This window comes from Sorex araneus, chromosome 5 (assembly GCF_027595985.1).
Source record: "Sorex araneus isolate mSorAra2 chromosome 5, mSorAra2.pri, whole genome shotgun sequence".
NCBI classification, from domain to species: Eukaryota; Metazoa; Chordata; class Mammalia; order Eulipotyphla; family Soricidae; genus Sorex; species Sorex araneus.
In genome coordinates this window covers 29,297,374-29,323,346 of record NC_073306.1, presented here as the reverse complement: position 1 = coordinate 29,323,346, position 25,973 = coordinate 29,297,374, and the positions used below count along the sequence as shown (strand labels likewise).

Sequence of the window (25,973 nt, the reverse complement as noted above, 5' to 3'; positions counted from 1 at the left end):
CGCCCCAAAGTCAATCACGGAACACAAATTTTCGGAAAAAGAGGAGTGGTTGTTAAAGCAAACAGGCAAGGGGGCAGCAAGATCCCAAATCCAAGTCTGTCCACAGTCGGGGTAGGAGGGAACCCAGAAGTGTTCTTGATCAGCTACAGGGTGAGGGATGGGCTGTAGTCAGGATTATAGGATTAGGTTTTGCCAAACTCTGGAGTTTTGAATGTTGTTGATCATATATTCTCCCATTCTCTTGTCCATGGTTCAAGGTCAGCCACCACAGCCATTTCCCAAGACAGGATTCAAAAGGGGAGGGGACTAATCTCAGTTTCGATTATATTTGGTTTATATTTTAACTGGGTTAGGGTGCTATGAACTATGGGAAAACGTGCATATTGACAATGATTCTTACCCAAACAAAATCAACAAGATGAGAAAAATAGAGTGAAACGTTAGGGCCAGAGCAGAATTTTAGTACAGTGGGTAGGGTGCTCGCCTTGCAAGCAGTTGCCGCAGTTTGATTCCTGGTAGCCCATATTGTTCCCCCATTCCATCCCCATGCAGGAGTGATTCCTGAGTTTAGAGCCAGGAATTAAGCCTAAGCACAACTGAGTGTGGCCCAAAAATAAAAGAAAAAGAAAGTTCAGGGAGATCTAACAAGTGCTTTGTGCATTCTTGCCCCTGGCAGGTCTATTCCATCCATAAACTGAAGCATGAGCACCTCCTTCACAGACTTCAGTGTGTTTGCAAAGGAAGTTACATTACAAATATGTAGAGCTGCGCCTTTAAGATTTGCACGCCCCTCCCCCCTCGGTGGGGTGTTTGTGAATGTGTGGGATAACTCTAGAAAGGAGCCAATCCCACCAGTCAGGCCAGTCCCACCGCTTCCCCCACCTCACCTCCCCCTAAGTTGGTCCCTAGGAGCAACCCATAAGCACTCTTGGCTGTGCCCACTTAAACAAACGAAAAAAAAAAACCCTGCGTTTGTGTGTATGTGCGTTTGTGCTACACTTCAATGAAAGGTTTAGATTAGAACTAATAAAAACAACAACAAAAAGAACTAACTACTCTTTTACAAATTTGTTGGGAAGATTCCATAAAACCATGCTTGTAAAATCTGGCACACATAATAAGACTAGGCCGTGAGGTCAGATAAGAGAAACCACCGAATTGCTATTATTTTTTTTTTCTTTTTTGCGGGAGGGTGCCACACCCACCTACGCTTAGGGGTCATGGTGCTGGGGGGGGGGGGGGGAACCACACGAGAAGTCGGTGATGGAACCCGGGTGGGCGGCGTGCAAGGCAAGTGCCCTCCCTACCCGCTGCACTCTCTCTCCGGCCCGTGAACCGGCTGTTTTCGAGCTCCTGAAACCTGCAATCTTCCTTGCTGGGGGGGCGGGGGCAAGGGGGCAACTTTAGTCCAGCGACATCTCCCTGGGCTCCAGTTTGCCTGGCCAAATCAAGGAACCAGATTGGGTCAAGGCTAGAAAAACCACAGAGCGGACTCTAGGGGTCCACGCCCGGGTCACGAGGGGCCCCGAGAATCCCGCCCAGGGCCCCGGCGCCCCGGTGCACTGTGGGCCAGCGGGCGCGGCCGGCCCCGCCCCCGGCGCGCGCCACGTGGTCCCCGGCCGGCGGGTTCCTCAAACGGGCAGGAGTTCCCCCTGGCGCTGGAGCGGCCCAATCCCGCCACCTTGCACCCGGGGAGGGGACGGCGCGTTCTCCCGGCGAAGGCCTCCCGACCACCCACCGCTGGCTTCGCCGCCCAAAGGGCGGGGTCCACTGGTGCGCGTGCTGCCGAAGCCCGGCCCACGCCCCTCCTGCGGGAGGAGCCTCCCCCTCGCCGCTCGACTTTAAGGACGCAGCGGCTCTCTGCGGCGACACCAGCTCCTCTGCCTTCGTTTGCTGCCTTCGTCCCGGAAGTCGGGGCTCATTGGGTCGGTGGCGGGGCGCGGAACCGAGCCGAAACCTCCCCGCGCTCTTCAAGCTCCGTGCCGGTGCAGAGGTGAGTTTCTCCTGCTGCCGTTTTCCCCGCCGAGACGTTGGCATCGAGCCTTCACGAAGGAAGTATCCGCCCTCCCCAAAGTAGGCTCTGAAGATGGCTAGACTTGTTGTGAGATGTAAACTCTTCGTGTTCAGCGCTCTGTGATCTTGGATCAGTTCTCGTTCTTGGGGCCGCATTGGTAAAATGACATCAGAACGGCCGTAGCGAGAATTCAGTGAGACAGAGCTTCAAGGCTGCGGGCACAAATTAAGTAGGTGCTCACCAAGGCTTAGTTGCCAGTATTGTTTTTCCATTTCCCCAGGAGTTCTGATTTTTCCATGCAGTTACAGGAATGCTTTTTCAGAAGTGGAGGAAGTGGATAGAATTCGCGTGCCTTGGCTCCTGCCGTGGTTTTTGCGAACAGCCAGAGCTGTTGCTGCAGAGTTTGTGTCCAGTGAGACTCGGAATCTGTACTTTCACCGAATGGGGTTAGCCGTTATTAAAATTTCTCTTAAGTCTGCCTGTGTTCAGGGCCTGCAGGACTTTTTCCTGAAGAGTTTTGATGGTTCTGACCTAGACTTTTAGTCTTCCTAAGGCCTCACTTTTTTCATCCATCACACAGCAGCAGTCCCAGTTACTAAGTTATCTCTTGTACCCCAAGATTACCCCCATTTTCCCAGCATCCTGTTAGAGGATATTGAGGTGCCCGGGACCTGGCCCAGGTGAACAGCCTTGAAGCAGTGACATCTGCTTCACTGAGGAAAAAGACAGAAATAAGAGAAAAAGTATGGGGCCTGGGGGCTCACAGTGTCATAGATTGAGAGCTTCAACTGTCTCTGTGTACAGTATTTATTGCTTAGAGCCAGTAATCATCTGAAGAACAACGTTCTTTGGTCAAGTGCAGAACTATCTTAATCTGTCTGGGATAGACTTTAAGTATCTGTGGGCCTTAGTTTATCGGTTAAACATACATAGCTTCAGTCAGCATTCTTTTTTGTTGTTGTTGCTTTTTTTTTTTTTTGGGTCACACCCAGCGATGCACAGGGGTTAACTCCTAGCTCTGCACTCAGGATTAACTCCTGGTGGTGCTCGGGGGACCATATGGGATGTTGGGAATCGAACCCTGGTCGCCCCGTGTAAGGCAAACGCCCTACCCACTGTGTTGTCGCTCTAGCCCCCTGTTCGCATTCTTAATTGAAGGGTCCCATAAACTGCTCATCCTGTTTGCTTTATCTATTCATCTACACTGGGGAATAAGAAAAAAATTGGGGGCGGCTGCAGATGGAAAAGTGCTTTGATATTTTTTCAGAGACAATTTTCTACATGTTACCCAAGAAGTAAGCCTCTCCAGTCCCACACAAGATAATTTTTCATGTTGCCTTCTTAGACATATAGAAGATACACACCCTCCTGTCACTTGTTAAAAACAAAACACAAACTGGGCTGGAGGGGATAGTGGGTAGGGCATTTGCTTTACGCGCAGCTGACCTGGGTCTGATCCCCAGCACCCGATCTGGTCCCCGAGCCCTAAGTGAGTCTTGCCTTGAGTGTGCACAACCAGGAGTAACCTGAGCACTGCTGGATGTGGCCCCCTAAAATGCAGAACAAAACAAAGCCAAAATACCCACAATCTGTTAATACTCAGACACCGCTTAATCCTTCCTTTTCTGTTGTTGTCTTTTGTTTTTTGTTCACACACCACAATGCTCAGGGTTATTCCTTGCTTTTTGTTCAGGAATTACTCATGAAATGCTGGGGATCGAACCCATGTTAGGTGTGTGCAAGGCAAATAAATGCCCCACCCACTGTATTAGCTCTCCAAACCCTGAGATACTTTTTTTGAAATATTTTTTTTGGGGGTAGTGGGTACGCCTGCTCAGGGCTTAATCCTGGCCCAGTGCTCATGGGTTACTGCTGGCAGTGCTGGGAACTAAACTGGGGTTGGCAGTGTGCAAGGCAAGTTCTTTAACCCCTGTATTATCTCTCCTGCCTCTGAAATGCTTCCTAAATGGATTGTTTTGGAGGTTTGTTTTGTCTTTTGTGTCACACCTAGTGGTGCTAGGAGCTACTGTGAAGTTGGTGGTTTTTGGGCAGGGATTTCTCCTGGTGGTGGTTGAAGAGCCATGCGTTACCCTGGATGGAACCCAGGGCTCCTACATGCAGAGCAGGCTTTCAACTCATTAAGCTAGCACCCTGGCCTTTATTTGGGTGGTTTTGATGGTGGGAAAGTGTTAGGCTATACCTAGAATTTTTTTATTTTTGGGCCCACCCAGTGATGCTCAGGGGTAAATTACTCCTGGCTCTGCACTCAGGAATCACTCCTGTTGGTGCTTGCGGGACCATATGAGATGCTGGGGATCAAACCTGCATTAGCCATGTGCAAGGCAAGCATACTAACCACTGTATTATCTCTCTGGCCCCTAGAGTTTTTGTTTGTTTGGGGGCCACACCTGGCAATGCTCAGGGGTTACTCCTGGCTCTGTACTAGGATCACTCTTGGTGAGCCCGGAGGACCACTTGGGGTGCTGGGAATTGAACCCCAGGTTGGCTGCATGCAAGGCAAGTTCACTAACAGCTGTACTATCGCTCTAGCCCCCCACGCCAAGGATTTCTTGGGGGCTGCTCCCTGGCTCTGTACTGGGGTCACCTCACCACGTAATGCCAGGGTTGGCCTATTTAAGACATTTTTTTTTATGCAGTATACTACTGTGAACATGTCTTATTTGCCTTGACCGCTCTGTTTTTGTTTTGTTTTGTGGCCACACCACAGATGCTCAGGACACCATGTGGTGTGGGAAATTGAACTGAGGGCTACATACAGACAAAGCAAGTGCGCTGTCCCTGAGCCACATCCCTATCCTGCTTTGGCACTTTTCATGCAAGGTCTTGAATCCCTGGTGACAGGAATATACTGGAGAAGAGCCTTGTGTGTCAGACACGGTGTGAAGTGCTTTTGATATCGGATCTCCAAAGTAGAGGGGCTGAGACTCAGGACTGTGCCTCAGAGCTTGCAGCATCCCTCTGCTGTTTCATTTTTCTTTTCTTTTTGGGTCACACCTGGCGATGCTCAGGGATTACTCCTGGCTCTGCACTCAGGAATTACCCCTGACAGTGCTCAGGGGACCATATGGGATGCTGGGAATCGAACCTGGGTCGGCCGTGTGCAAGGCAAATGCCCTACCCGCTGTGCTATCGCTCCAGCCCAGCTAAGTTGGTTTTTTTTTTAATGTAGGAGTACTGCTGAAACTGCACGAACTCCACATTGCTTTTTTTTTCCTTTTCAGTTTTTTAAAATGGAATATCTGTGAGATAGACCATTTCAAAACTGTTCATGATTGTGTTTCAGTTGTATAATGATCCAACACCCATCCCTCCACCAGTGTACATTTCCCACCACCAATGTCCCCCATTTCCCTTCCACATCCTCTAGTACCCTCCACCCCCACCCTCAGCCTGCCTCTATGGCAGAAACTTTTTTTTTTTTTTTTGGTTTTTGGGTCACACCTGGCAATGCACAGGGGTTACTCCTGGCTCTTCACTCAGGAATTACCCCTGGCGGTGCTCAGACGCCCTACCCGCTGTGCTATCGCTCCAGCCCCATATGGCAGAAACTTTTCTTCTTTCTCTCCTTTTCGTTTTGTGCATTATGGTTTGTAATACAGGTAGTAAGAGTTCATTGTGTTTGTTCAGGGCGTTCAGTATTTTTATCAGGACGGTAAGGCTGGCCTTGATGCTTCATTTTGGAGAGCAGAGTTACAGCGACTGGCAGACCACCCTGGTGGAGCTACCCAGAGTGGGTGGAATACCTGGAGAGGTAGAAGATGAGAGCTCCAGGGGCTGGAGCGATAGCACAGCGGGTAGGGCGTTTGCCTTGCACACGGCCGACCCGGGTTCAAATCCCAGCATCCCATATGGTCCCCTGAGCATGGCCAGGGGTAATTCCTGAGTGCAGAGCCAGGAGTAACCCCTGTGCATCGCCAGGTGTGACCCAAAAAGCAAAAAAAAAAGAAGATGAGAGCTCCACCAGGGAGTGCGAAGTTGACCTCTGGTGAGACTCTGGCGCTTGCCCGTGTTCTCCCAGGGACATGTATCTCACTTGCTTGTTTCTTTGCTTGCCTATTCCCACTCTGGAGAAGCCTGTGTCCTCTCTCGGACACACTTTCCTCCTCTCTCTCCTTATATCTTTCTAAATAAGTTTCAATAAAAAACTATCTTGCTTGGGGCTGGAGTGATACAGTACAGCGGGTAGGTCCTTGCCGTGCGTGTGGCTGACCAGGGTTCAATCCCTGGCATCCTCCATAATCCCCGAGCCTGCTAGGGGTGATTCCTGAGTGCAGAACCAGGAGTAAACCCTGAGCACTGCCAGGTGTGGCCCCAAAACAAACACAAAAAGACTATGAGGAACACCAACATTTGTGGAAGGCAGAAGAAAGGAGAACACTCCTGCAAATCCTGCTTCCAGCAACTGCAGAGCCCTTGCTGAGCTGCAGAGAGGACAGAGACCACATAGACATAGAGGTCATACATATAGACAACAACCCGAGTCTTCATCCTACCCAGTGCCCCTTCCTAAACACTTCCAGTTTGTCACTTTTATGGCCTGACTTCTCCCAAGGTAGTGTGTGGCTTTTTGAGTGCTGCACAGGGGGATTCCTTGAAAGCACCGGAATGCTGGAGCCTATTAAAGTGGAATAGCTGGAAAGGAAGGAAATGGAGAGATGAAGTGCTGGCAGAGAGTAATTTTGCATCCTAGAGATGCTTGAATCTTCTGCAGACCCTTCATCAGTCTCTCTGTCTCTGTTTTGTCCTCTACGTCCCCCATCACTCTCTTTCTCTCTTTTCCCTGTCCCTTTCTCTCTCTCTTTTTCTTTGTGAGATTGAATCCTGAGCCTCACATGCAAGGAGTACTTCTTCCCAGTGAGTCCATATTTTTCCTTGGAGCCTTTGTTCTCTGAGATCTTTGTTAGGTGTTTTTCACCTCTGTGATCCCCGCCCCTTAAGCCTTGAACCTTTGAGTTTCACCACAAAAGAAAGGGAGAAACAAGCATTAGGTTTCTTCCTTTTCCTCTTAGGCCAGGTTTTTGTACCAGTGGTTCAGCACAGATGTAATTTCAGAGCCCTCTGTGCGCTGAGAAATCTGGGCAGCGAGGCCAACAGGTCACTTGTTTGGGGATCAAGCCTAGGAAACTGGCTGCAGACCCTGGGTATTCTTGTGAAGTCCAGCTTGTTTGCTCGATTTGATGAGATGTTTGTGTCCCTGCCAAGTTTGTTACACAGAGTATTGCACTCAGCTCTCTTGACTTATTGTCTAGATTGATCTTTGTTCTTTCTTTTTTCTTTTGGATGGGGTGAGGTAGGGGGAACACACCTGGTGGTTCTCTTGGCTTCTTGCTCTGGGCTCAAGGATCACGGGTCCCTGGTGTGGCTTAGGGTACCAAAGATCAAACCCAGGTTGGCACGTGTAAGGCCCTACCCACTGCACTGTCTCTCTAGCCCACTGAATACTTGGGTTTTATAATTTTACTTTATTTTATTATTTATTTATTTATTTATTTCTTGCTTTTTTTGGGTCACACCTGGCGATGCATAGGGGTTATTCCTGGCTCTGCACTCAGGAATCAGCCCTGGCGGTGCTCAGGGGCCCATATGGGATGCTAGGAATTGAACCCGGGTCGGCCGCATGCAAGGCAAATGCCCTCCCCGCTGTGCTATTGCTCCAGCCCCCTATAATTTTATTTTTGTCCTAGGAAAAAAAGTGACTTCTGGACCAGAGAGATAGTACAGGGGTTAAGGTTCTTGCTTTGCATGTCCCTGGCACCACATGCTCACCCAGCACAGAGCCAAGGATAACTGCTAAACTCTGCCAGGTGCAGCCTAGAATTCAACCCCTCAGTGTCCAAACGGTGGCTCCCATAATCAGGTTATAGTAGACTAAAAGTTTTCCTGAGTCAAAAGTATCTTTTGTTGTTGTTGCGGGGAGGACTATATGGGATGTCAGTGATTGAATACAGGTCAGGTGATCACACCCGGATTGGCCTTGTGCAAGGCAAGTACCCTGCTCACTGTATGTACTGGGACTCTGGCCTCTGGGTCAGCAGTATCACAAAGACAATTCTGGTCTGCTGGTTGTTTTTTTTTTTGTTTTTTTTTTTTTTTTTGGTTTTTGGGTCACACCCAGCGATGCACAGGGGTTACTCCTGGCTCTTCACTCAGGAATTACCCCTGGCGGTGCTCAGGGGACCATATGGGATGCTGGGATTAGAACCCGGGTCGGCTGCTTGCAAGGCAAACACCCTACCCACTGTGCAGTCGCTCCAGCCCCCTGGTCTGCTGGTTTTAAACACAGTTTTTTTTCCATTATTGTATCACTTGTATCACTTGCCATCCCATTGCTCATTGATTTGCTGGAGTGGGTGCCAGTAATGTCTCCTTTTGTTCCTGTCACGTGCTAGTGTAGCCCAGTGGCTTCTGCTTGCTCCAGGAACACGAAGAGCCTCAAACTGTCATTCAGCATCTTGATGAAGAAGTCTGACCATCTCATAGGTGGGCGGCCAGGTGTTCTTTTGACATCTCATGAATGTGGAATCCATCAGTAACAACTCTAGTCCAACGGTTGTCCGGCCCATCTGATTTTTTTTTCTTTTTGGGTCACACCTGGTGATACACAGGGGTTACTCCTGGTCATTTGATTTTTTTTTTTTTTGCTTTTTGGGTCACACCCGGCGATGCACAGGGGTTACTCCTGGTTCTACACTCAGGAATTACTCCTGGCAGTGCTCAGGGGACCATATGGGATGCTGGGATTCGAACCCGGGTCGGCTGCATGCAAGGCAAACGCCCTACCCGCTGTGCTATCGCTCCAGCCCCGGTCATTTGATTTTTGATGCCTTGGCAAACGAGACAGCATCCCTGATTCTTGATCACCGACGGAGGTCGGAACTCCAGATTCCTTCTCTCACTTGAGTGAAGTGTGATATTTGAAGCATAGCTCTTTCGATTCCTCTTTGGGAGACCCGAATAGCGTTCTTACCCTGTTTTTGTAGGGCCCAGGTCTCTGAGGAGTATGTTTCTGCAGGAAGAACGGTGGAATCGAAAAGATGTGCCCGGAGCCGGAGGATCTTCGTCCTCTTAACCACTTCTTCGATGCTCTTGAAGGCGTTCCACGCTGCTCTCTTCCTCCTGCACAGCTCAGGTGCCAGGTCGTTCAACATGTTGAGTTCTCGACCTAGGTACACATAACTGCTGCATTCAGAGATGTTCATTCTATTGAGAGCAGATGGAACTAGTCCGTTTCTCATGAACATTGTCTTGGTGAGATTCAGCTGCAGTCCAACCTTTCCACACTCACGGTCGAAGTTGGTCAGCATTTGTGCTGCTTGGCTAATGTTTGGTGTTATTAGAATGATGTCATCATTGAAGCGGAGGTGATGTAGTTGCCGACCGTTTATCTTCACTCCCATTCCTTCCCATTCCAGTCATCACATGACGTTCTTGAGGGTGGCACTGAAGAGTTTCGGTGAAATGGTGTCGCCCTGCTGAACCCCTCTCTTTATGTCGATGATCACTTCCTTGTAGAATGGTGAGATCCTGGTGGTGAATCCATAATACAGCTCATGGAGGATCCTGATATACTGAGTTTGGCTAGGGCTTTGATGACCGCATCAGTCTTAACAGAGTCAAAGGCCTTTAAATCAATGAACGTTAGACAGAGCGGCATCTTGAACTCTCGAAACCTCAATGAGCTTGGTCACCGTGTGGATATGGTCGATTGTGCTGAATCCTTTTTGGAACAGCCCTCCCCGCTGTGCTATCTCTCCAGCCCCTTTATTCATTTTTTAAAATTTATGTTTGGACCACATTGGATGGTGCTCATGGTTTACTCCTGGCTTTGTGCTCTGGGATCACTCTTTCTGGTACGCCAAGCATCATTTTTTGTATTTGTTTAGTTATTAAGGTTGGTGCCACACCTGACGATACTCAGGGGTTACTCCTGGCTCTGCACTCAGGAATTACTCCTGGTGGTGCTCAGGTGACCATATGGGATATGGGGATTAAACTGGGGTTGGCTGCTATGGCAAGTGCCCTACCCGCTGTGCCCTAGGCCCCCTATATTTTACTTTTAACTTTTGGACCCTGCTTGGGGTTACTCGGGGTTGTGCTTAGGCATTGTTCTCTGCTGTGTTTATGAGATTATATGGGATAGGGATCAGACTTGGACCTGCTGCTGAAAGCCCAGCCCACTTAGCTATCTTTCTTGTTCTCTAAAGTTCTTGATTTCCTTTCAGAACAAAGGTTATAGCTATAAAGATATAGCTGCCAATTAATTTAGTCCCCTTACTATTGATTTATAGTGCAGATTGACTCGAGGGAAAGGACTGCTTCTACTTTTAGGTACTTGGCGTGCAGTCTTTCCTTTTTATTACCATCACTTCTTTCCCTCCAAGAAGGCATCCAAACTCGGCTCTTTTCTCTTTGTTTTATGTTTTTTGTTGTTGTTGTTGCTCTTGGCAGTGTGCAGGGGCCTAATCCTGGCTCTGTGTTTTCGGGGTCACTCTCAGAGGATCTTATGCAGTAGGATTCAGCTGCATGCAAGCAAACAACTTAATCTTTGTATTGCCTCCTTGTTACTGTTTTTTTTCTTTTTATTTATTTATTTATTTTTAATTTTTTGCATTTCTGGTCACACCTAGTGATGCACAGGGGTTACTCCTGGCACATGCACTCAGGAATTACTCCTGGCCATGCTCCGGGGACCATATGAGATGAGATGCTGTGAATTGAACCTGGGTTGGCTGCATGCAAGTCAACCGCCTTACCTGCTGTGCTATTCCTTCAGCCCCCCTTTTTTTTTTCTTTTTTTTTTTTAATAAATTTATTTATTTTTAATTAATGAATCACCATGAGGGTACAGTTACGGATTTATACACATCTGTGCTTATGCTTCCCCCATACAAAGTTCGGGAACCCATCCCTTCACCAGTGCCCATACTCCACCACCAGTAAACCCAGCATCCCTTCCATCCTCCCCAATCCCATCTCCCCCCACCCCACCCTGTCACTGTGGCAGGGCATTCCCTTCTGTTCTCTCCCTCTAATTAGCTATTGTGGTTTGCAATAAAGGTGTTGAGTGGCCACTGTGCTCAGTCTCTAGCCCTCATTCAGCCCGCAACTCCCTTCTCCCACATGTCAGCCCCTTTTCTTATTTAAATTTTTTTTTTCTGGGGCTGGAGCCATAGCACAGTGGGTAGGGCGTTTGCCTTGCATGCGGCTGACCCGGGTTCGACTTCCAGCATCCTATATGGTCCCCGGGGTGGTTCCTGAGTGCAGAGTCAGGAGTAAACCCTGTGCATCGCCAGGTGTGACCCAAAAAACAAAACAAAACAAAAAAAATTTTAAATTTTCTGGTTTTGGGTCACATCTGGAAATTTTCAGGGGTTACTCCTGGCTCTGCCAACAGGAATTACTTCTGGTGGCACTCGGGGACCATATAGGATGCCAGGGATTGAACTTGGGCCAGCCTTATGCAAGCAAGTGCCCTATCTGTTGTACTATTGCTTTAGCTCCCCTATTAACTGTTTTTAAATGATGGTTTCAAGGGAAACAAACTATTTCAGTGCTCAGAAGGGAGGACTAGGGCCTTGAATTCAGAATATATGCTCCACCAGGGGCTATATCTCAGGCTACTAAAATCAGTTTTATTCTACTTTTAATTTATTGGAGGGGGGGGTTTGAGCTACATGTGGTGATTCTTAGGGCTTACTCCTGGCTCTGTGCTCAGATTGCTAAGTATAAGGAAGTGCCCTGCCGCTGTGTTAACTCTGATACTGAATTTTGTTTAAAATCTATCTTATTTATATTTTTATGGTGCCAGCGATAGAACCGAGGGCCTTACAGCAAGGCAAATGCTCTACACTGACTCCAGCCCCCTCAGTGTATTTGTTTTTGTTTGGGGGCCATACTCGATACTCAAGGGCTACTCCTGGTCCTACTCGCAGAAATCACCCCTGGTGGTGCTTGGGGGACCTTATGGGATGTCAGGGATCAATCCTGGGCGGGCCACATGCAAGGCCCTACCCCACTGGACCATCACTCCAGCCTCCAGCCCCTCAATGTATTTTGTTGGTCTGTTTTTCTTGCCTTTTTCCTATCCTTTCCCACTTCCTCCTCCTTGTATTCTTGGCTCTTTACCAGTGGGTAGCAAAGGCCCACCGAGCAGTCCTTACCCCCCACATCACTCTCTTCCCTCCTGTGTTCCAGGAACAATGACGGCTTCCTGTGTCGTGCTGCACACGGGGCAGAAGATGCCCCTGATTGGACTGGGCACCTGGAAGAGTGAGCCCGGCCAGGTGAGGGGAAATGAGTAGAACGACCTCTAATTGGGAAAAGTGGTATTTTGGGTTCTTTTTTCCTTGCCCCTTCCCTAAGTTCCCCTTCAGATTAGATAAGCCTGGGGAAAGAAAGAAGGGAACGAGGGACCAACAGAGAGAGCTGCTGACTTGTCCTGCTGTGGGGCCAGCAGGCCAAGGGCCAAGGAAGGACCCGACACCCTGTCTGGGTCCGCGCTGACCCCACAGCGACCCCCAGATGGAACGCAGCACCTTGTGTTCTGATCATGTCTCTCCCACATGGGCTCCTCGTGGGCTGAACCTCTCCCTCGTGCTTGGGCCACAGGGTGAGGCCCAGAATCTGTGACAGAGTTTGAAGAATAACCAGGTCCACTGTAGACCAGAGGTCAGCGAGCTTTCTCTTAACGAAGCCGATGGTTAATCATTTAGGTTTCGCTGAATGAGTTGCCAAGTGAAGGTAATTATGGTGTTATGGTGCTATGAAGGTGTTATGTAACCTTTTAATGGGGCACAAGTTTTTCTTAGCTGAAGGACTGAAAACAAAAGTCAGCTGAGGGGCTGCACATACCTCGTGTGCAGGAGGCTTGATTTGATCCCCACCACCAAATTTAAAGAAAAAATTAGAAAAGAAGAAAAATCTGCTGGTATCAGAATCTAGGGACCCTTTTGACCTAGGCGAGCCTGTGAATGGGGACCTGCTTTTTGGAGTTTCACAGCCAGTGATTCATCTGCTGCCTGGTGGGGGTGGGGGCGAGGGCGGGGGCGTGCCTCTCCCAGGGCCTCGTGCTCCTCGAACTTACTTTGAGAAGTTGGGGACTGATTTTGGCTGCGGCGGCGGGAAGAGCAGCTCTTTTCTGGGACTTGTATATGTGGGCTTGGCTTTGGTGTGATTGGGCAGTGCTGTTGTTTTCCTCCCTGTGGCCATGTAGGACTCTAGAGTGGCGTTCTCTGTACTCCAACAAGTACTTGACATGACCTGAGGATGAGTCCAGGAACTAAGTAGGTGAAGGTAGTGGTTGGAGACCAGCGCCCAGGCCAAGACTATGAGCACAGAGCAGGGCTAGGGTTTAAGATTTTTTTTTCTTTTTCTTGTTGTTTTTTTTGGGGGGGGGTGTGGGGGGGAAGTTTAGATCACACCTGGCAGTGTCAGGTCTTACTCCTGGCTCTGCTCAGAGGTCACTCCTGGTTGGACATGGGAGATAATATGTTCTGCTGGGGATCAAACCTGATTTGCCACCTGCAAGGCAAGCGCCTATCCTCTGGGTTTCCTTCCTGGCCTCTAAATGGGCACCCTGAGTGACAGCAGCCCAGCACTTTTAGCTTTGCTTCTTTTGGAGGGTTACTTTAGTGCTCAGGGGCTGCTCCCAGCTCAGTGCTCAGGGGTCTCCCGGCTGTGCTGAGGAGTGAACCTGGATCTCCTGTATGCAGTGTATACTTTGCAGCACATTGAACCATCTTTCCAGAGTTTTCTATTTCTCTTAACTAGTTCCTCAAAACTGGGGTTCTGGGGCTGGAGCAATAGCACAGTGGGTAGGGCAGGGCGTATGCCTTGCACGCGACCGACCCAGGTTCGGTTCCCAGCATCCCATATGGTCCCCTGAGCACCACCAGGAGTGACTTTTTTTTTTTAGGAGTGATTTCTGAGTGCAGAGCCAGGAGTAACCCCTGAGCATCGCCAGGTGTGACCCAAAAAGCAAAAAAACAAACAAACAAAAAAACCCAAAAAACCGGGTTCTGTGTCTATGAACTGTGTTTTTTTTTTTTTGGGGGGGGGTGGGCATGAGGGATAGACTACACCTGGTGGTATTTAGGATGTACTTCTGGCTGTGTGCTTAGAAATCACTCTTGGCAGACTTGGTATGGGATACCTGGGATTGAACCCAGGTCAGCAGGCAAATGCTCTAACCATTGTACATCTCTCTGGGCCTTATGACCAGAGCAGTAGTACATATTACTTCCTCTGTCAATTCATCCATATTTTATTCAGAAAAATGTACTAAACTCTTTCCACTAGATGATGGGCACATCCTGTTTTGCAGGGCGCCTCTCCAGCTGAGCTAGGTTGATAGTTTGGCCCCAGTAGAGCAGTGTGGTAATACTCGGGGGCCATTAGGGATGTACCTGGTGGTGCTCAGGGGCCCATGTGATATAAGGGTAACTTCAGGCCTTGAATATGCTAGGCATGTATTTATATTTTCACTATCTTACCAGTCCCATTGTTAATTTTATGCTGAGCTGGCTGAAGCGGTTTGGGTCAGAAGGAACTTTAGGGACTTGTGGGATGAAGACAAAGGAATTAGGAGCATCTGATGAGGCTTTGGGTTCCCTTGACTACAACTGACTTTTCTCCTCTGCCCCCACTGCCTGGATCACTGCCCTCAGCCCCCCCTCAGTGACCCTTGATAGGACAAGTTCTGGCCTAGGCTCATAGGGCTGAAACCTCTGCTTCTCTCCCCTGGCAGGTGAAAGCAGCCATTAAATATGCCTTGAGTGTAGGCTACCGCCACATTGACTGTGCTGCCATCTATGGCAATGAGACTGAGATTGGAGAGGCCCTCAAGGAGAGTGTGGGACCCGGCAAGGTAAGGTCTGGGGCTGCAGAGACGAGGAGGGGGTGCGCTTGGGCCTGGGCCTGGGCCTGGGGCTGGGGCTGCTCGGCGGGATCTGGCCTCAGTTTCTTTCCAGCTCCTTTCTCAGAGGTAAAGGGGGGTGAGAGGAGGGCCCAGGGTAATACTCACTCCGGGCCCTGTCTTGTACACCAGGCATTGGCCCGGGAGGAAGTGTTTGTGACGTCCAAGCTGTGGAACACCAAGCACCACCCCAAGGACGTGGAGCCTGCTCTCCGGAAGACGCTGGCTGATCTCCAGCTGGAGTACTTGGATCTGTACCTGATACACTGGCCCTATGCCTTTGAGTGAGTCTTGCCTTTGCCTGGGTGTTCATCAAGAGAGGGGTTGGGGGCCATAGCAGTACTCTCTCCCAAGGAGCAGCCGATCACTGAGGACCACTGCAGCTCTGGGATGAGCTCTGAAGATGTGGGATCCTACACGGCCTTTCCCACTCCAGCAGCTGATAGGGTAGCACCAGAGAAAGTAGTGCAGCTTCCGGGGTGCAGATTCCAGGCGCCCCGTGCAGAGAGAGGGCCTTTCAGTTCCCATTATTCACTGGCCAGAGAATAGTATAGTAGCTAAGGTGTTTGCCTTGCATGTGGCTGCTCTGGGCACCCCATATGATCCCCCCTAGCACCTTCATGAGGCATGATCTTGGGTTGGAAGTAATAAATAGTATGATGGGTAGGGTGTTTGCCTTGCATGTGGCTGACTCAGAATTTATCCCTGGCACCCCATATAGTCCCCCAGGTCCTGTCAAGAGTGATCCCTGAGCACAAGAGGAGTGATCTTTTGAGTGTCACCAGGTGCGACCCAAAACCAAACAATATTAGCTTATAAAAGGGAACTCCCTTCTTCTGAGCAAGGCCCTGGGCTGGCTATCGAGATTGAGCTTTTGGGGAGGGGGTGGGAGGAGCCTGCATCGTGGAGGCCTGTGCTGGAAGGAGGCTGGAGGAGCTGCTCTTCTGAGGATGGAGCTGGGCCGATTTCCCAGAGAAGCGAGTGTACGTCTAAGAAAAAGAGGGGGACGCTGGGCATTCCTGTGGAGTTAACACCCTAGCACCCAGGTCAGTCTGGAAGGGTGAAAAACACCCTGGTTTACATTCTTGCTTGTGGGGCACTTGTGGCAATCTTCAGGGTCCTGGGGCCATTCCAGGGGGTGTTGTTGTCTTTTACTGTTGTTTGAGCCACACTGGGATGGTGCCAGGAATCAAACCCAGGTCAGCCGCACGTGAGGCAAGCGCCCTGCCCTCTACACTTCCTCCAGTCCTATGTTGTTTTCAGTCTTGTCCTTCCCTCTCAGAGCCTAGAGTGTAGGTCAGAGAGGCAGGAGGAGCCGTTAGGCCGGAAGCTTTGCTTGGTTGCCCATTCTCAGTTGCTGTGTCTCATTCAGGCAAGGAGATGACCCCTTTCCTAAGAACGCCGACGGGACTATACGCTACGACTCTATCGACTACAAGGAGACCTGGAAGGCTCTGGAGGCCCTGGTGGCAAAGGGGCTGGTGCGGGCCCTGGGCCTGTCCAACTTCAGCAGCCGGCAGATTGATGATTTGCTCAGTGTGGCTACCGTGCGCCCCGCTGTCCTGCAGGTGAGCCCTGCAGGCAGAGCTGCCGACTGGGGGGAGCCAGAGCAGGCGAAGGGTCTGCTTCCTGGAGAGGGCTCGCTCATTGCCAGGTGTGCCTGTTACAGGAATCTCTTCATTAAAAAAGGGCACTTTACTTGCAGGTAGCCGACCCAGATTTGATCCCGGCATCCCCTATGGTCACCTGAGCACTGCCAGGAGCATTGCTGGGTGTAGCCCCCAAACAAAAAAACCCACAAAAGACAACCGAGTAAAGGGCATCAAAGTGTACGGAAAAAAGGAAAGGAGATGGAAAGAAAAGTGGGCCAAAGGGATATGATGTGAGGGGGTGAGCAGAGGAGGGTGGGTAGCACGTGCCTGTCTGGGAGGGCCATCCTTGGTGATGGATCTTTTCCCTTTTTTCCACACAGGTGGAATGCCATCCATTCCTGGCTCAGAATGAGCTGATTGCCCACTGCCAGGCACGGGGCCTGGAGGTGACTGCCTACAGCCCCCTGGGCTCCTCTGATCGTGCTTGGCGTGATCCTAATGAGCCTGTCCTGCTTGAGGAGGCCGTGATCTTGGCATTGGCGAAAAAGTATAACCGGTCTCCAGCCCAGATCTTGCTTAGGTGCGAACTGTTTTGGGAAGAAAGATGGTGAGGTTGGGAGGGCATAGCTGGGCGGGGAATAGAGGGATTCCTTATTCACGCGCCAGCTGGAACCTAAGAATCTTGCTTCATGGGGCAGAAGTGATAGTGCAGAGGGTAGGGCACTAGCCTTGCCCACGACCAACCTAGGTTCAATCTCCAGCACCCCATATGGTCCTCCAAGCCTTATCAGGAGTGATCTCTGAGCACGGAGCCAGGAGTAAGCCCTAAGCACCCCTGGATGTGACCCCCCCCAAAAAAAAAAAAAAAAGACTTGCCACATGATGTGGGGAAATGCCATTCTAGCAGGTTCTTGCATTCACCATGGGACTTGGATGGTTCCAGGAGGGGAGCGACTGCAGGGAGGACAGAACGTGCTCATGAGTACTTTTCTTCCTCACCTGTCACATCTCCTCCGTAGGTGGCAGGTCCAGCGGAAAGTGATCTGCATCCCCAAAAGCATCACACCATCCCGAATCCTTCAGAACATCCAGGTACCTGCCAAGGATTATTTTCTTCTCTCCCCTGGCCCACTGGATTCCTGGTGTATTACAAAAGGGGATGATCAAGGATAGATGAGCATTCTGCAGGAAGTGCTGTCAAGGGTGGTCGGGGAAAGGACATGACCCTTCTACACCTTCTGAACATGCCACGGTCCCCTCATGCGCTCGCAGTCCCGCAGCTCTGGCTAAACCTCTGGGGGCACAGCCTGACTCTGATGGTTAGGTGAGAAGGTAGTTGTCTGGGACCCCAGCTTCCGTTCCTGACCCTCATTCCTCACCCACCCCAGGTGTTTGACTTTACCTTAACCCCAGAGGAGGTGAAGCAGATCAATGCCCTGAATAAAAATTGGAGATACATTGTGCCCATGGTTACGGTAAGTATTGCCCCCACAGTCAGCAGGAGGATGTGAGGTCGGGGAGGGGTTCCAGCCTCTGGCAGCAGTCTTCCTGGGCAGCACAGGGGCAGCATTTTGCTGAGAAGATTGCTGACTTAGGCACTGGAGATCTTTTAAAGTTCCTAAACTTTTCCAGCCTTTTTTTTTTTTTTTTCACTCCCTTCCCCTCCTCCTCTCTTCTTCTCCTCTCTCCTCTCCTTTCTCTTCCCCTTTATCTTCCTCTTTCCCCTCTTTTTCTCCTTCCAGGAATTGAACCCAGAGCCTTACACATGCAAGGCATACACCGTACCACTGAACTTGTATCCCTGGCTCTTCAGTTTTGAATCTGCATGATTCCAGTTCCTTATATGTCATTAAGATCTCAGTAAATTGTAGAGTTTTTTGCCTTGTTAGAGGTGTTTAGGTTTGCTATTTCCCTGTTACATGTAGGGAAATAAGGGCCTGGAATATAACTCAGCCATAGAACACTTGCCTTGCATGTATGATTCTGGGTTCACTCAGTAGCATAGCAACAAAACACAAATAGTTCTTACCTCAGCTGAGACTGCAGACTTTTAGAGGAGGGTCAGCTCTGGGGTTGGTAATGGAATGTAGTTGATAATGGGGCTCTGGGTTTGGTGATGGAATACAGTTTACTGTGACTCTCTAAGATCACTGCCTTATTGCTTCATGATCAATGTAGCCGCTGTTCAGGAAGATTTGGGACAAACTAGAATCTTTGGAGTCAGTTCCTGCTAATGGAGTTGTCTGTGCATCTCTGCTTTCAGGTGGATGGGAAGAGGGTCCCAAGAGATGCAGGGCATCCTCTGTACCCCTTTAATGATCCCTACTGAGATGACAGCTTCCTGGCTTCCTTTCCAGCTCTCCAGCTGTAAGGTCCTGCATCATCAAGAGGGAATTAATAAAGCTATTGGAGCATCCACATTGCTTGCTTGTCTTATTTGTTTGACTAGACCCGGAGTGGACAGTATATCTTAGAATGTTGGAACTAGGGGTGCTGAATGTGTGTGACCTGCCCTGGGCCCACTTTTTTTTTTCTAAAGGAACCAGGGATATGACTGAAACCCTCCCTTCTGCTTTTCTGAATCAAATGAACTAGTGAGGAGTGCCATCTAGTGTCCACTCTTAACACTGCATTGCTAGCCCAACATGTCTTAGGAAGAATGCCAAAAATTAATGATCACCTCAGAATTGAGTTAGGGTGGTGAGACTCCTTAGGTTTCAAGGCACTGCTGGGTCTTAGTCTTGAGTTTCCACCCTGATCCACCCTAGGCTTATCCCCAAAGTGGGCAGGCGAGAGGTTAAAGTGCTTGTCCTGCAAGCCTCTGATCCTGGTCCAATCCCCAGCACCAGAATATGATCCCCTGAGTACTGCAGGTTATTGCCCAAACCCCTCCTCAACAGACGTAAGCAACAAAAAAATTTGGAAGGGGCCACACCTGGTAATGATCAGAGGTTACTTCTGGCAGTGATCAGGGGACCAGATGGGATACCAGGGATCAAACCAGGTTGGCTGCATGTGGTTTGTACTTATCTCCTGTACTATTTCCCCGGCCCCATAAAAACTTATTTTGTCGGTTTTGTTTTTAGGCTACAACTTAGCTGTGCTCAAGGTTTACTAAGGGCCAAACTCAGGGGACTGTACATAGTGTTGGAGATTGAACCCAGGTCGACTGTAAGCAAAGGAAGCAACTTGCCCAACCCCAAGGATTTTATTTTTTGGTGTGTGGGGTTCACCTCTGGGGCTACTCTTGTCTCAGTGCTTGGGTGTTGCTCCCTGAGGTGCTTGGGAGCCATGATATCAGCGCTGGTTTTGCACCCTGGGCTCCTACGTGCAGTACGTGCAGTTCAGCCTTAATCTCCCCGACTCAAACTTAAACACAGAGCCTCAAATTAAAAAAAAAAAATTTTTTTACACTTTTATTTTTGATTGTGGGCATGGTGCCCTGGACCTAACAATAAGCCTTACAGATACAAGGCATGCTGTCCATTCAGCTAAGCTACGTTCTTGCCTTCAACAAAAGAAATGACTTTTTTTTTTGTATTTGGGTCACACTAAGTGATGCTCAGGGTTTACTCCTGGCTCATACTTGCAATTACAAGACCCAGAAGGTGATGTGCTTGCCTTGCACTCAGCAACCTGGGTTTAGTTCCCAGCAAACTTTATGGTCTCCCATGCCTGCTGGGAGTGATTCCTGAGTGCAAAGCTAGGAGTAACCCCTGACCATGCCGGGTGTGCACCCCAAACCAAACAAAAATGTGGGATTACTCCCTTGCTGTGCTCAGACCGTGCAGGTGTCAGGGATTGATCCAGGAGCTCTAACATGCAAAGTATAAACTTCACTCTTTTTTTGTTTTGTTATGTTTTGCTTTTTGGGTCACATCTGGCTTTGCACTCAGGAATCACCCCTGGCGGTGTTCAGGGGACCATATGGGATGCTGGGAATTGAACCCGGGTTGGCCGCATGCAAGGCAAACGCCCTACCCCCCTACCCGCTGTGCTATCGCTCCAGCCCCTACTTCACTCTTGAATTGTCTCCTGCACCTGACAATCAGATTTTAAGATATGAAGTTTTTATTGAGAAATCTTCCTAAACTCCAGCCACACAAATTTCATCTGAGTATTTCAGCCAAACCATTACTTTTCACTAAATAATTAATGGGTACTTATATGGTTTAAGCACAATGCTAACCCCTGGAGAAACAGCTCTAACCACTATACAAGTCCCTGCAGTTTACTTGGGAGACAGACTTTAAAGTAATTGCATAATTAGTTTAATTACAGTTGGAGGAAGGGCTTTGAAAGTGTGCAGAGCAGGAAACCTACTGAGTTAATCAGCTGAAATCTGAAGGATGAATAGGGAGTAATTAGTTAAAGAGGTGAGAGGGAATAGAGTTCCATCTAAATTGGTAGCTTGGGGGAAAGCTTTAAGTTGAAAGAAACTGCTGAAAAAACCCGAAGGCTCCTCTGAGAGAAATGGAAATTGAGTGGGAGTAGAATGACATTAATCCTGGGATGTGGTGATGGAGGGCCTAAAATAGCGGGTTTGGTTTGCATTTTTGTTTTGGTCCACATCGGGAAATACTCAGTTATTACTTCTGGCTCTGCTCTCAAATTACTCCTGGTGGTGCTCAGGGGCCATATAGGATGCTGGGGACTGAACTCCAAACCCACTTGGCCAAGTGTAACCTTACCTGCTCTACTATCTCTCCAGCTTTGGGGTTTGGATTTTTTTGTTTGTTTTGGGTCATCCATATCCAATGTTGTTATTTTTTTTTAATTGAATCACTATGAATTACAAAGTTACAAAGATATTTATGATTGAGTTTCAGGTGTATATTGTTCCAATACCAATCCCTTCATCAGTGCCTATTACCCTCCACCAGTGTCCCCATTTCCTTCTTGCGCCTCCAGCCTGCCTCTGTGGCAGTCACTTTTCTCCTATCTCATTGTCCTAGTATTTCCTTCCCTGGTTTATCTCCCCACCCCTGCCCCAGTGGCACGGCCCCTACTGAAGACCAGTTCTCTTCCGCTATTGATTTCTCTTGCCTCTGGGTATCTGATATGCTCCTATACAGTGCTTTATATCCCACATAAGACATCATTCTGAGTCTGTTCCTCTCCCTCTGATTTCACTGAACAAGATACTCTCCAGATCTATCCACACTGTAGCAAATTTCATAATTTTATCTTTTCTTATGGCACAGTAGTATTCTATTGTGTATATGAACCATAGTTTCTTTATCCAGTCATCTGTTTCTGGGCATTTAGATTGCTCTCATATTTTGGTTATTGTAATAGTGCTGCAATGAGTATAGGAGTGCAGGTATCTATTCAGTATTGTGCTTTTGGAACCTTGGGGTTTATTCCCAGGAGTGGAATTGCTGGATCATATGGAAGATCAATTCCTTTGTTTTTGAGAAATGCCCACCCATACTGTCTTCCAGAAAGGTGAATCAGTGAATAAGGGTCTCTTTTTCCTCACATCTTCACCAATAAACACTGGTTATTCTTTTTTTCATTTTTTTTTTGGTTATTCTTTTTGATGAGTGCCAGTCTCTGTGGTATGAGGTAGTATCTCACTTTTTGATTTGCCTTTCCTTGATGTTTAGTGACATAGAGCATATTTTCATGTGCTTTTTGGCTATTTGTATTCTTTGAAGAAGTTCCTGTTCATTTCTTCTCCCCCTTTTTTTTTTTCCTTTTTGGTCACACCCGGCGGTGCTCAGGGGTTACTCCTGGCTCTGTGCTCAGGAATTACTCCTGGAAGTGCTCAGGGGACCATATTGGATGCTGGGAATCGAACTCGGTTTGGCCACATGTAAGGCAAATGCCCTTCCCGCTGTGTTATCGCTCCAGCCCCCCCCCCATTTTTGGTTTTGTTTTTTGGGCACACCTGGCTCTGCACTCAGGAATCACTCCTAGCAGTGGTTGGAGAACCATATTGGATACCAGGGATAGAATCTGGATTGGCTGGGTACAAGGCAAGTGCCCTACCTGCTGTACTATCTCCCCGGTCCCATCTTCTCTGCATTTTTTGATAGGGTTGGGTGTGTTTTTCACGTAGAGTTCTACCAGTGCTTTATATATCTTAGGTATTAACCCTTTATTGGATAAGTGGTAGATAAATAATTTCTCCCAGTCTCCGGGCTGTCTTTGTATTCTGGTCATCATTTCCTTTGAGGTGCAGAAATTTGTTAGTTTAATGAAGATGCATATGTTTATCTTTGCTTCCTCTTGCTTGGTCAGTGATTTTCTTCCCCCCTAAAGATGTCTCTAGCTAGAAAAGTAAAAAAAAAAATTTTTTTTTAAAGAAAACAAAAATTGGGGGCTGGAGCGATAGCACAGTGGGTAGGGCGTTTGCCTTGCATGCGGCCGACCCGGGTTCGAATCCCAGCATCCCATATGGTCCCCTGAGCACCGCCAGGAGTAATTCCTGAGTGTAGAACCAGGAGTAACCCCTGTGCATTGCCAGGTGTGACCCAAAAAGCAAAAAGAAAAAAAAAAGAAAAGAAAAATTAAGAAAAAAATGCCTCTGACTTCAGTGTTATGGAGAGTTCTTTTCTGTTTTTAGTTTTTTGGACCATAGCTGATAAGACTAAGGGATAACTCCTGGTGGCTCTGAATTCAGGAATCACTCCTGATGATGCTGGGGAATCATTTTTCTTGTTTTCTTTTTTGGGCCACACCTGGTGATGCTCAGAGGTTACTCCCGGCTCTGCACTCAGGAATTGCTCCTGGTGATGCTCGGGATGTCATGGATTGAACCAGGGTCAGTTGTGTGCAAGGCAAATACCCTACCCACTATACTATCATTCCAGCCCTGTACGGATCATATGGGATGCCGGGGTTTGAACCCAGGTTGGCTATATCCAAGGCCAAGTGCCTTACCCCCTGTACACTATCTCTCTGGCCCTAATGTCATGGAGTGTTCTGCCTGTATTTTTCTCCATGTAACTTATGCATTCAGGTCTGATATCTAGGTCTTTAATTTCTTTTGATTTGATTTTTGTGCATGACGTTAGAAAGGATGGTTGAGTTCATTTTTTTTGCATGTGGCTGACCAGTTTTCCCAGCATCACTTGCGGAAGAGGCTTTCCTTGCTCCACTTCATACCTTTTGCTGCTTTATCGAAGATTAACTGACCATATACCTGAGAGTCTGCCTCTGGGTTTTCTATTCTATTTCATTGATCTGAGGGTCTGTTCTTATTCCAGTACCATGCTGTTTTAATTGCTAGAGCTTTTTTTTTTTTTGGGTCACACCTGGCGATGCACAGGGCTCACTCCTGGCTCATGCACTCAGGAATCACCCCTGGTGGTGCTCAGGGGACCATATGGGATGCTGGGATTTGAACCCGGGTCAACCGTGTGCAAGGCAATCGCCCTACCCGCTGTGCTATCACTCCAGCCCCTTAATTGCTAGAGCTTTATAGTATAGTTTGAAGATTATCCAGTGGTTTTTAGGGGGTAACTTCTGTCTTATTATCTGGAAGTCACTTCCAGTGATACTCAGAGTATGATGCAGTGCCAGATCAAACTCAGTCCTGAATTCAAAGCATACATTCCTTGAGAGCATACTTGAGCTCTCTATCCCTCCTTCTCCAAATCCATTGCATTTTTGATTTTGTGCTTTTCTGTTTGTTCTTTGGGCCAATACCCCATGGTGCTCAGGGGATACTCCTCGTGAGGTGCTCTGGTGTAAGTCCCATCGAGCTGTGTTCGTGAGACCATGTGATTCTAGGGATTGAACCCATGTTTCCCCATGCAAAGTATGCAGAGAAGTCCCTTGAAAGATCTCTTCAACCCTTTGTTTAATTTTGCAAGTTGGATTTTTAGGTTAGTTTTATTTGTTCTTTAATTAAAAAATTATTTTGTATTGGGGCCACGCCTGGTGACACTCAGGGCTTACTCCTGACTCTGAGCTCAGGGATTACTCCAGGCAGTGCCCCTTAAGCTCTATCCTGTCCCAAGGATAAACATTTGGTCCCGCCCCCCAAATTTCAACCTGCTGGAGTCTTGACAAGCAGGAATAAGAATCCTCTGGAGGAATATATCCCAGTGTATCCTAATCTAGATGAAATAAATTCCTGTTCTGTTCTGATTACTGTAGTAGGGAAAACCATACATGGAGGGATGTTACAGATGAAGAAGCTTCAGGCGTAAGGAAGTGCCAGGACTATTTCAGCCTGCCAGTTAGCTTCCACTCAGCCATTTTAAGAAAGCAGGCACACGTTGCTTTCCAGAACTGACTTTGTCACTAAGTCACATCATCACTGAACCTTGGCTTCTGTTTCTACCAAGTGGGGTTGACAACACCAATATCACTAGAAGCGTTCTTCTATTTGATCTCTGGCCATACTGGTCATGCTCAGAGCTTACTTCTGGCTCTGGGCTCAGGGATCAAAACCTGGTCGGGTGCATGCAAGGCAAGCGCCTCACCCGCTATACTATTGCTCAGGACCAAAGCATTATTTTCCTTTTTTTGGGGGGGGGAGGGGGCAGGGGAAAGGGGCACACCCAGAGACGCTCAGGAGTTACTCCTGACGATGCTCAGGGAACCATATGGGATGCCGGCGATAGAACCCAGGTCGGCCGTGTGCAAGGCCAACGCCCTATCACCCTGGACTATCGCTCCGGCCCCATAGCGTTATTCTTAAGATTAAAATGGCTAAGGGGACCAGAGCGATAGTACAGCGGGCAGGGCGTAGGTCTTGCACGCGACCGACCCGGGTTTGATCCTCGGCACCCTGAACCTTCCAAGAGTGATCCCTGATCTCAGAGTCAAGAGTAAGCCCTGAGCACCGCTAGGTATGGTTCAACCTCCCCTCCAAATAAAGTGGCTAATAGCTGTAAAGTGTGTAAGCGCAGTACCCTCGCGCGATGTGGGTAAGCGATAAACACAGGCACCGAGTGGACGAAAAGCCTCAGAGCTTACAGTGCAGACACTTACAGAGGGGAGAACCGGAGGCTGCGTCAGCTTATTGGGCCAGAAGAAGAGAGTGGGTTTGGAGCCAGGCGCCAGGCGCGTCTCGCGGCAGCCCTGAACTTTGAATCAAGCGCGGTAGTTTCAGAGGGAACCAATCTTAGAATAGCATTTTCTTGCGTCATTGTTGCTGAGACTCAGAGCCACGAGTCTGTCTCCGAAATCAGTTCTAGCCGTTGATGCCGTGCCGGTGCTCGCCTCCTGCGTCTCCATCCGTTATAACAACTGAGCCGAAGGACAGTCAACCCACCTCCGCCCCTTCGGCTACTCTGCAAACGTGCAAAGCTACACCAATTTCCTCTTATGTGGAAGGCAGTGGCCGACGCCCCGTCAGGAGTTTTAGTACCAAGACTCCAGTTCTCCCTCCGCGACCTTTCTAGGGAAACAGGACGTTGCTTTTGGGGGAAGAGAAGCAAAGTGGTAAGGTATCCCTTAAAAACAGACAGCGAAG

The 25,973-nt window shown here is 48.7% G+C and overlaps 1 protein-coding gene across 3 annotated transcripts; it reads left to right on the top strand.

Moving 5' to 3' along the window:
• The first annotated feature begins 1,845 nt into the window (after positions 1 to 1,845).
• AKR1A1 (aldo-keto reductase family 1 member A1) lies at positions 1,846 to 18,956 on the top strand. Of its 3 annotated transcripts, XM_055137946.1 has the most exons (10): positions 1,870 to 1,993; positions 9,016 to 9,164; positions 12,230 to 12,318; positions 14,781 to 14,900; positions 15,081 to 15,232; positions 16,321 to 16,516; positions 16,921 to 17,120; positions 17,560 to 17,632; positions 17,929 to 18,015; positions 18,804 to 18,956. In XM_055137946.1, the coding sequence occupies exons 2-10, from the start codon at positions 9,116 to 9,118 to the stop codon at positions 18,867 to 18,869; spliced, it is 1,032 nt and encodes a 343-aa protein (XP_054993921.1). In that variant the 5' UTR covers positions 1,870 to 1,993; positions 9,016 to 9,115; the 3' UTR covers positions 18,870 to 18,956. The 3 variants fall into 3 exon arrangements, with proteins under 3 accessions (XP_054993922.1, XP_054993921.1, XP_004620601.1); XM_055137947.1 differs by lacking the exon at positions 9,016 to 9,164 and having other exon boundaries at positions 1,846 to 1,993; XM_004620544.3 differs by lacking the exon at positions 1,870 to 1,993 and having other exon boundaries at positions 9,090 to 9,201.
• Positions 18,957 to 25,973: the final 7,017 nt, after the last annotated feature.

Coding starts and splice junctions, on each gene's coding strand:
- AKR1A1 (XM_055137946.1), top strand. CDS start 9,116: ATGCTCTTGAAGGCGTTCCACGCTGCTCTCTTCCTCCTGCACAGCTCA. Junction 12,319..14,780: donor GGAAGAGTGAGCCCGGCCAG/GTGAGGGGAAAT, acceptor CTCCCCTGGCAG/GTGAAAGCAGCCATTAAATA. Junction 16,517..16,920: donor TGCGCCCCGCTGTCCTGCAG/GTGAGCCCTGCA, acceptor TTTTCCACACAG/GTGGAATGCCATCCATTCCT.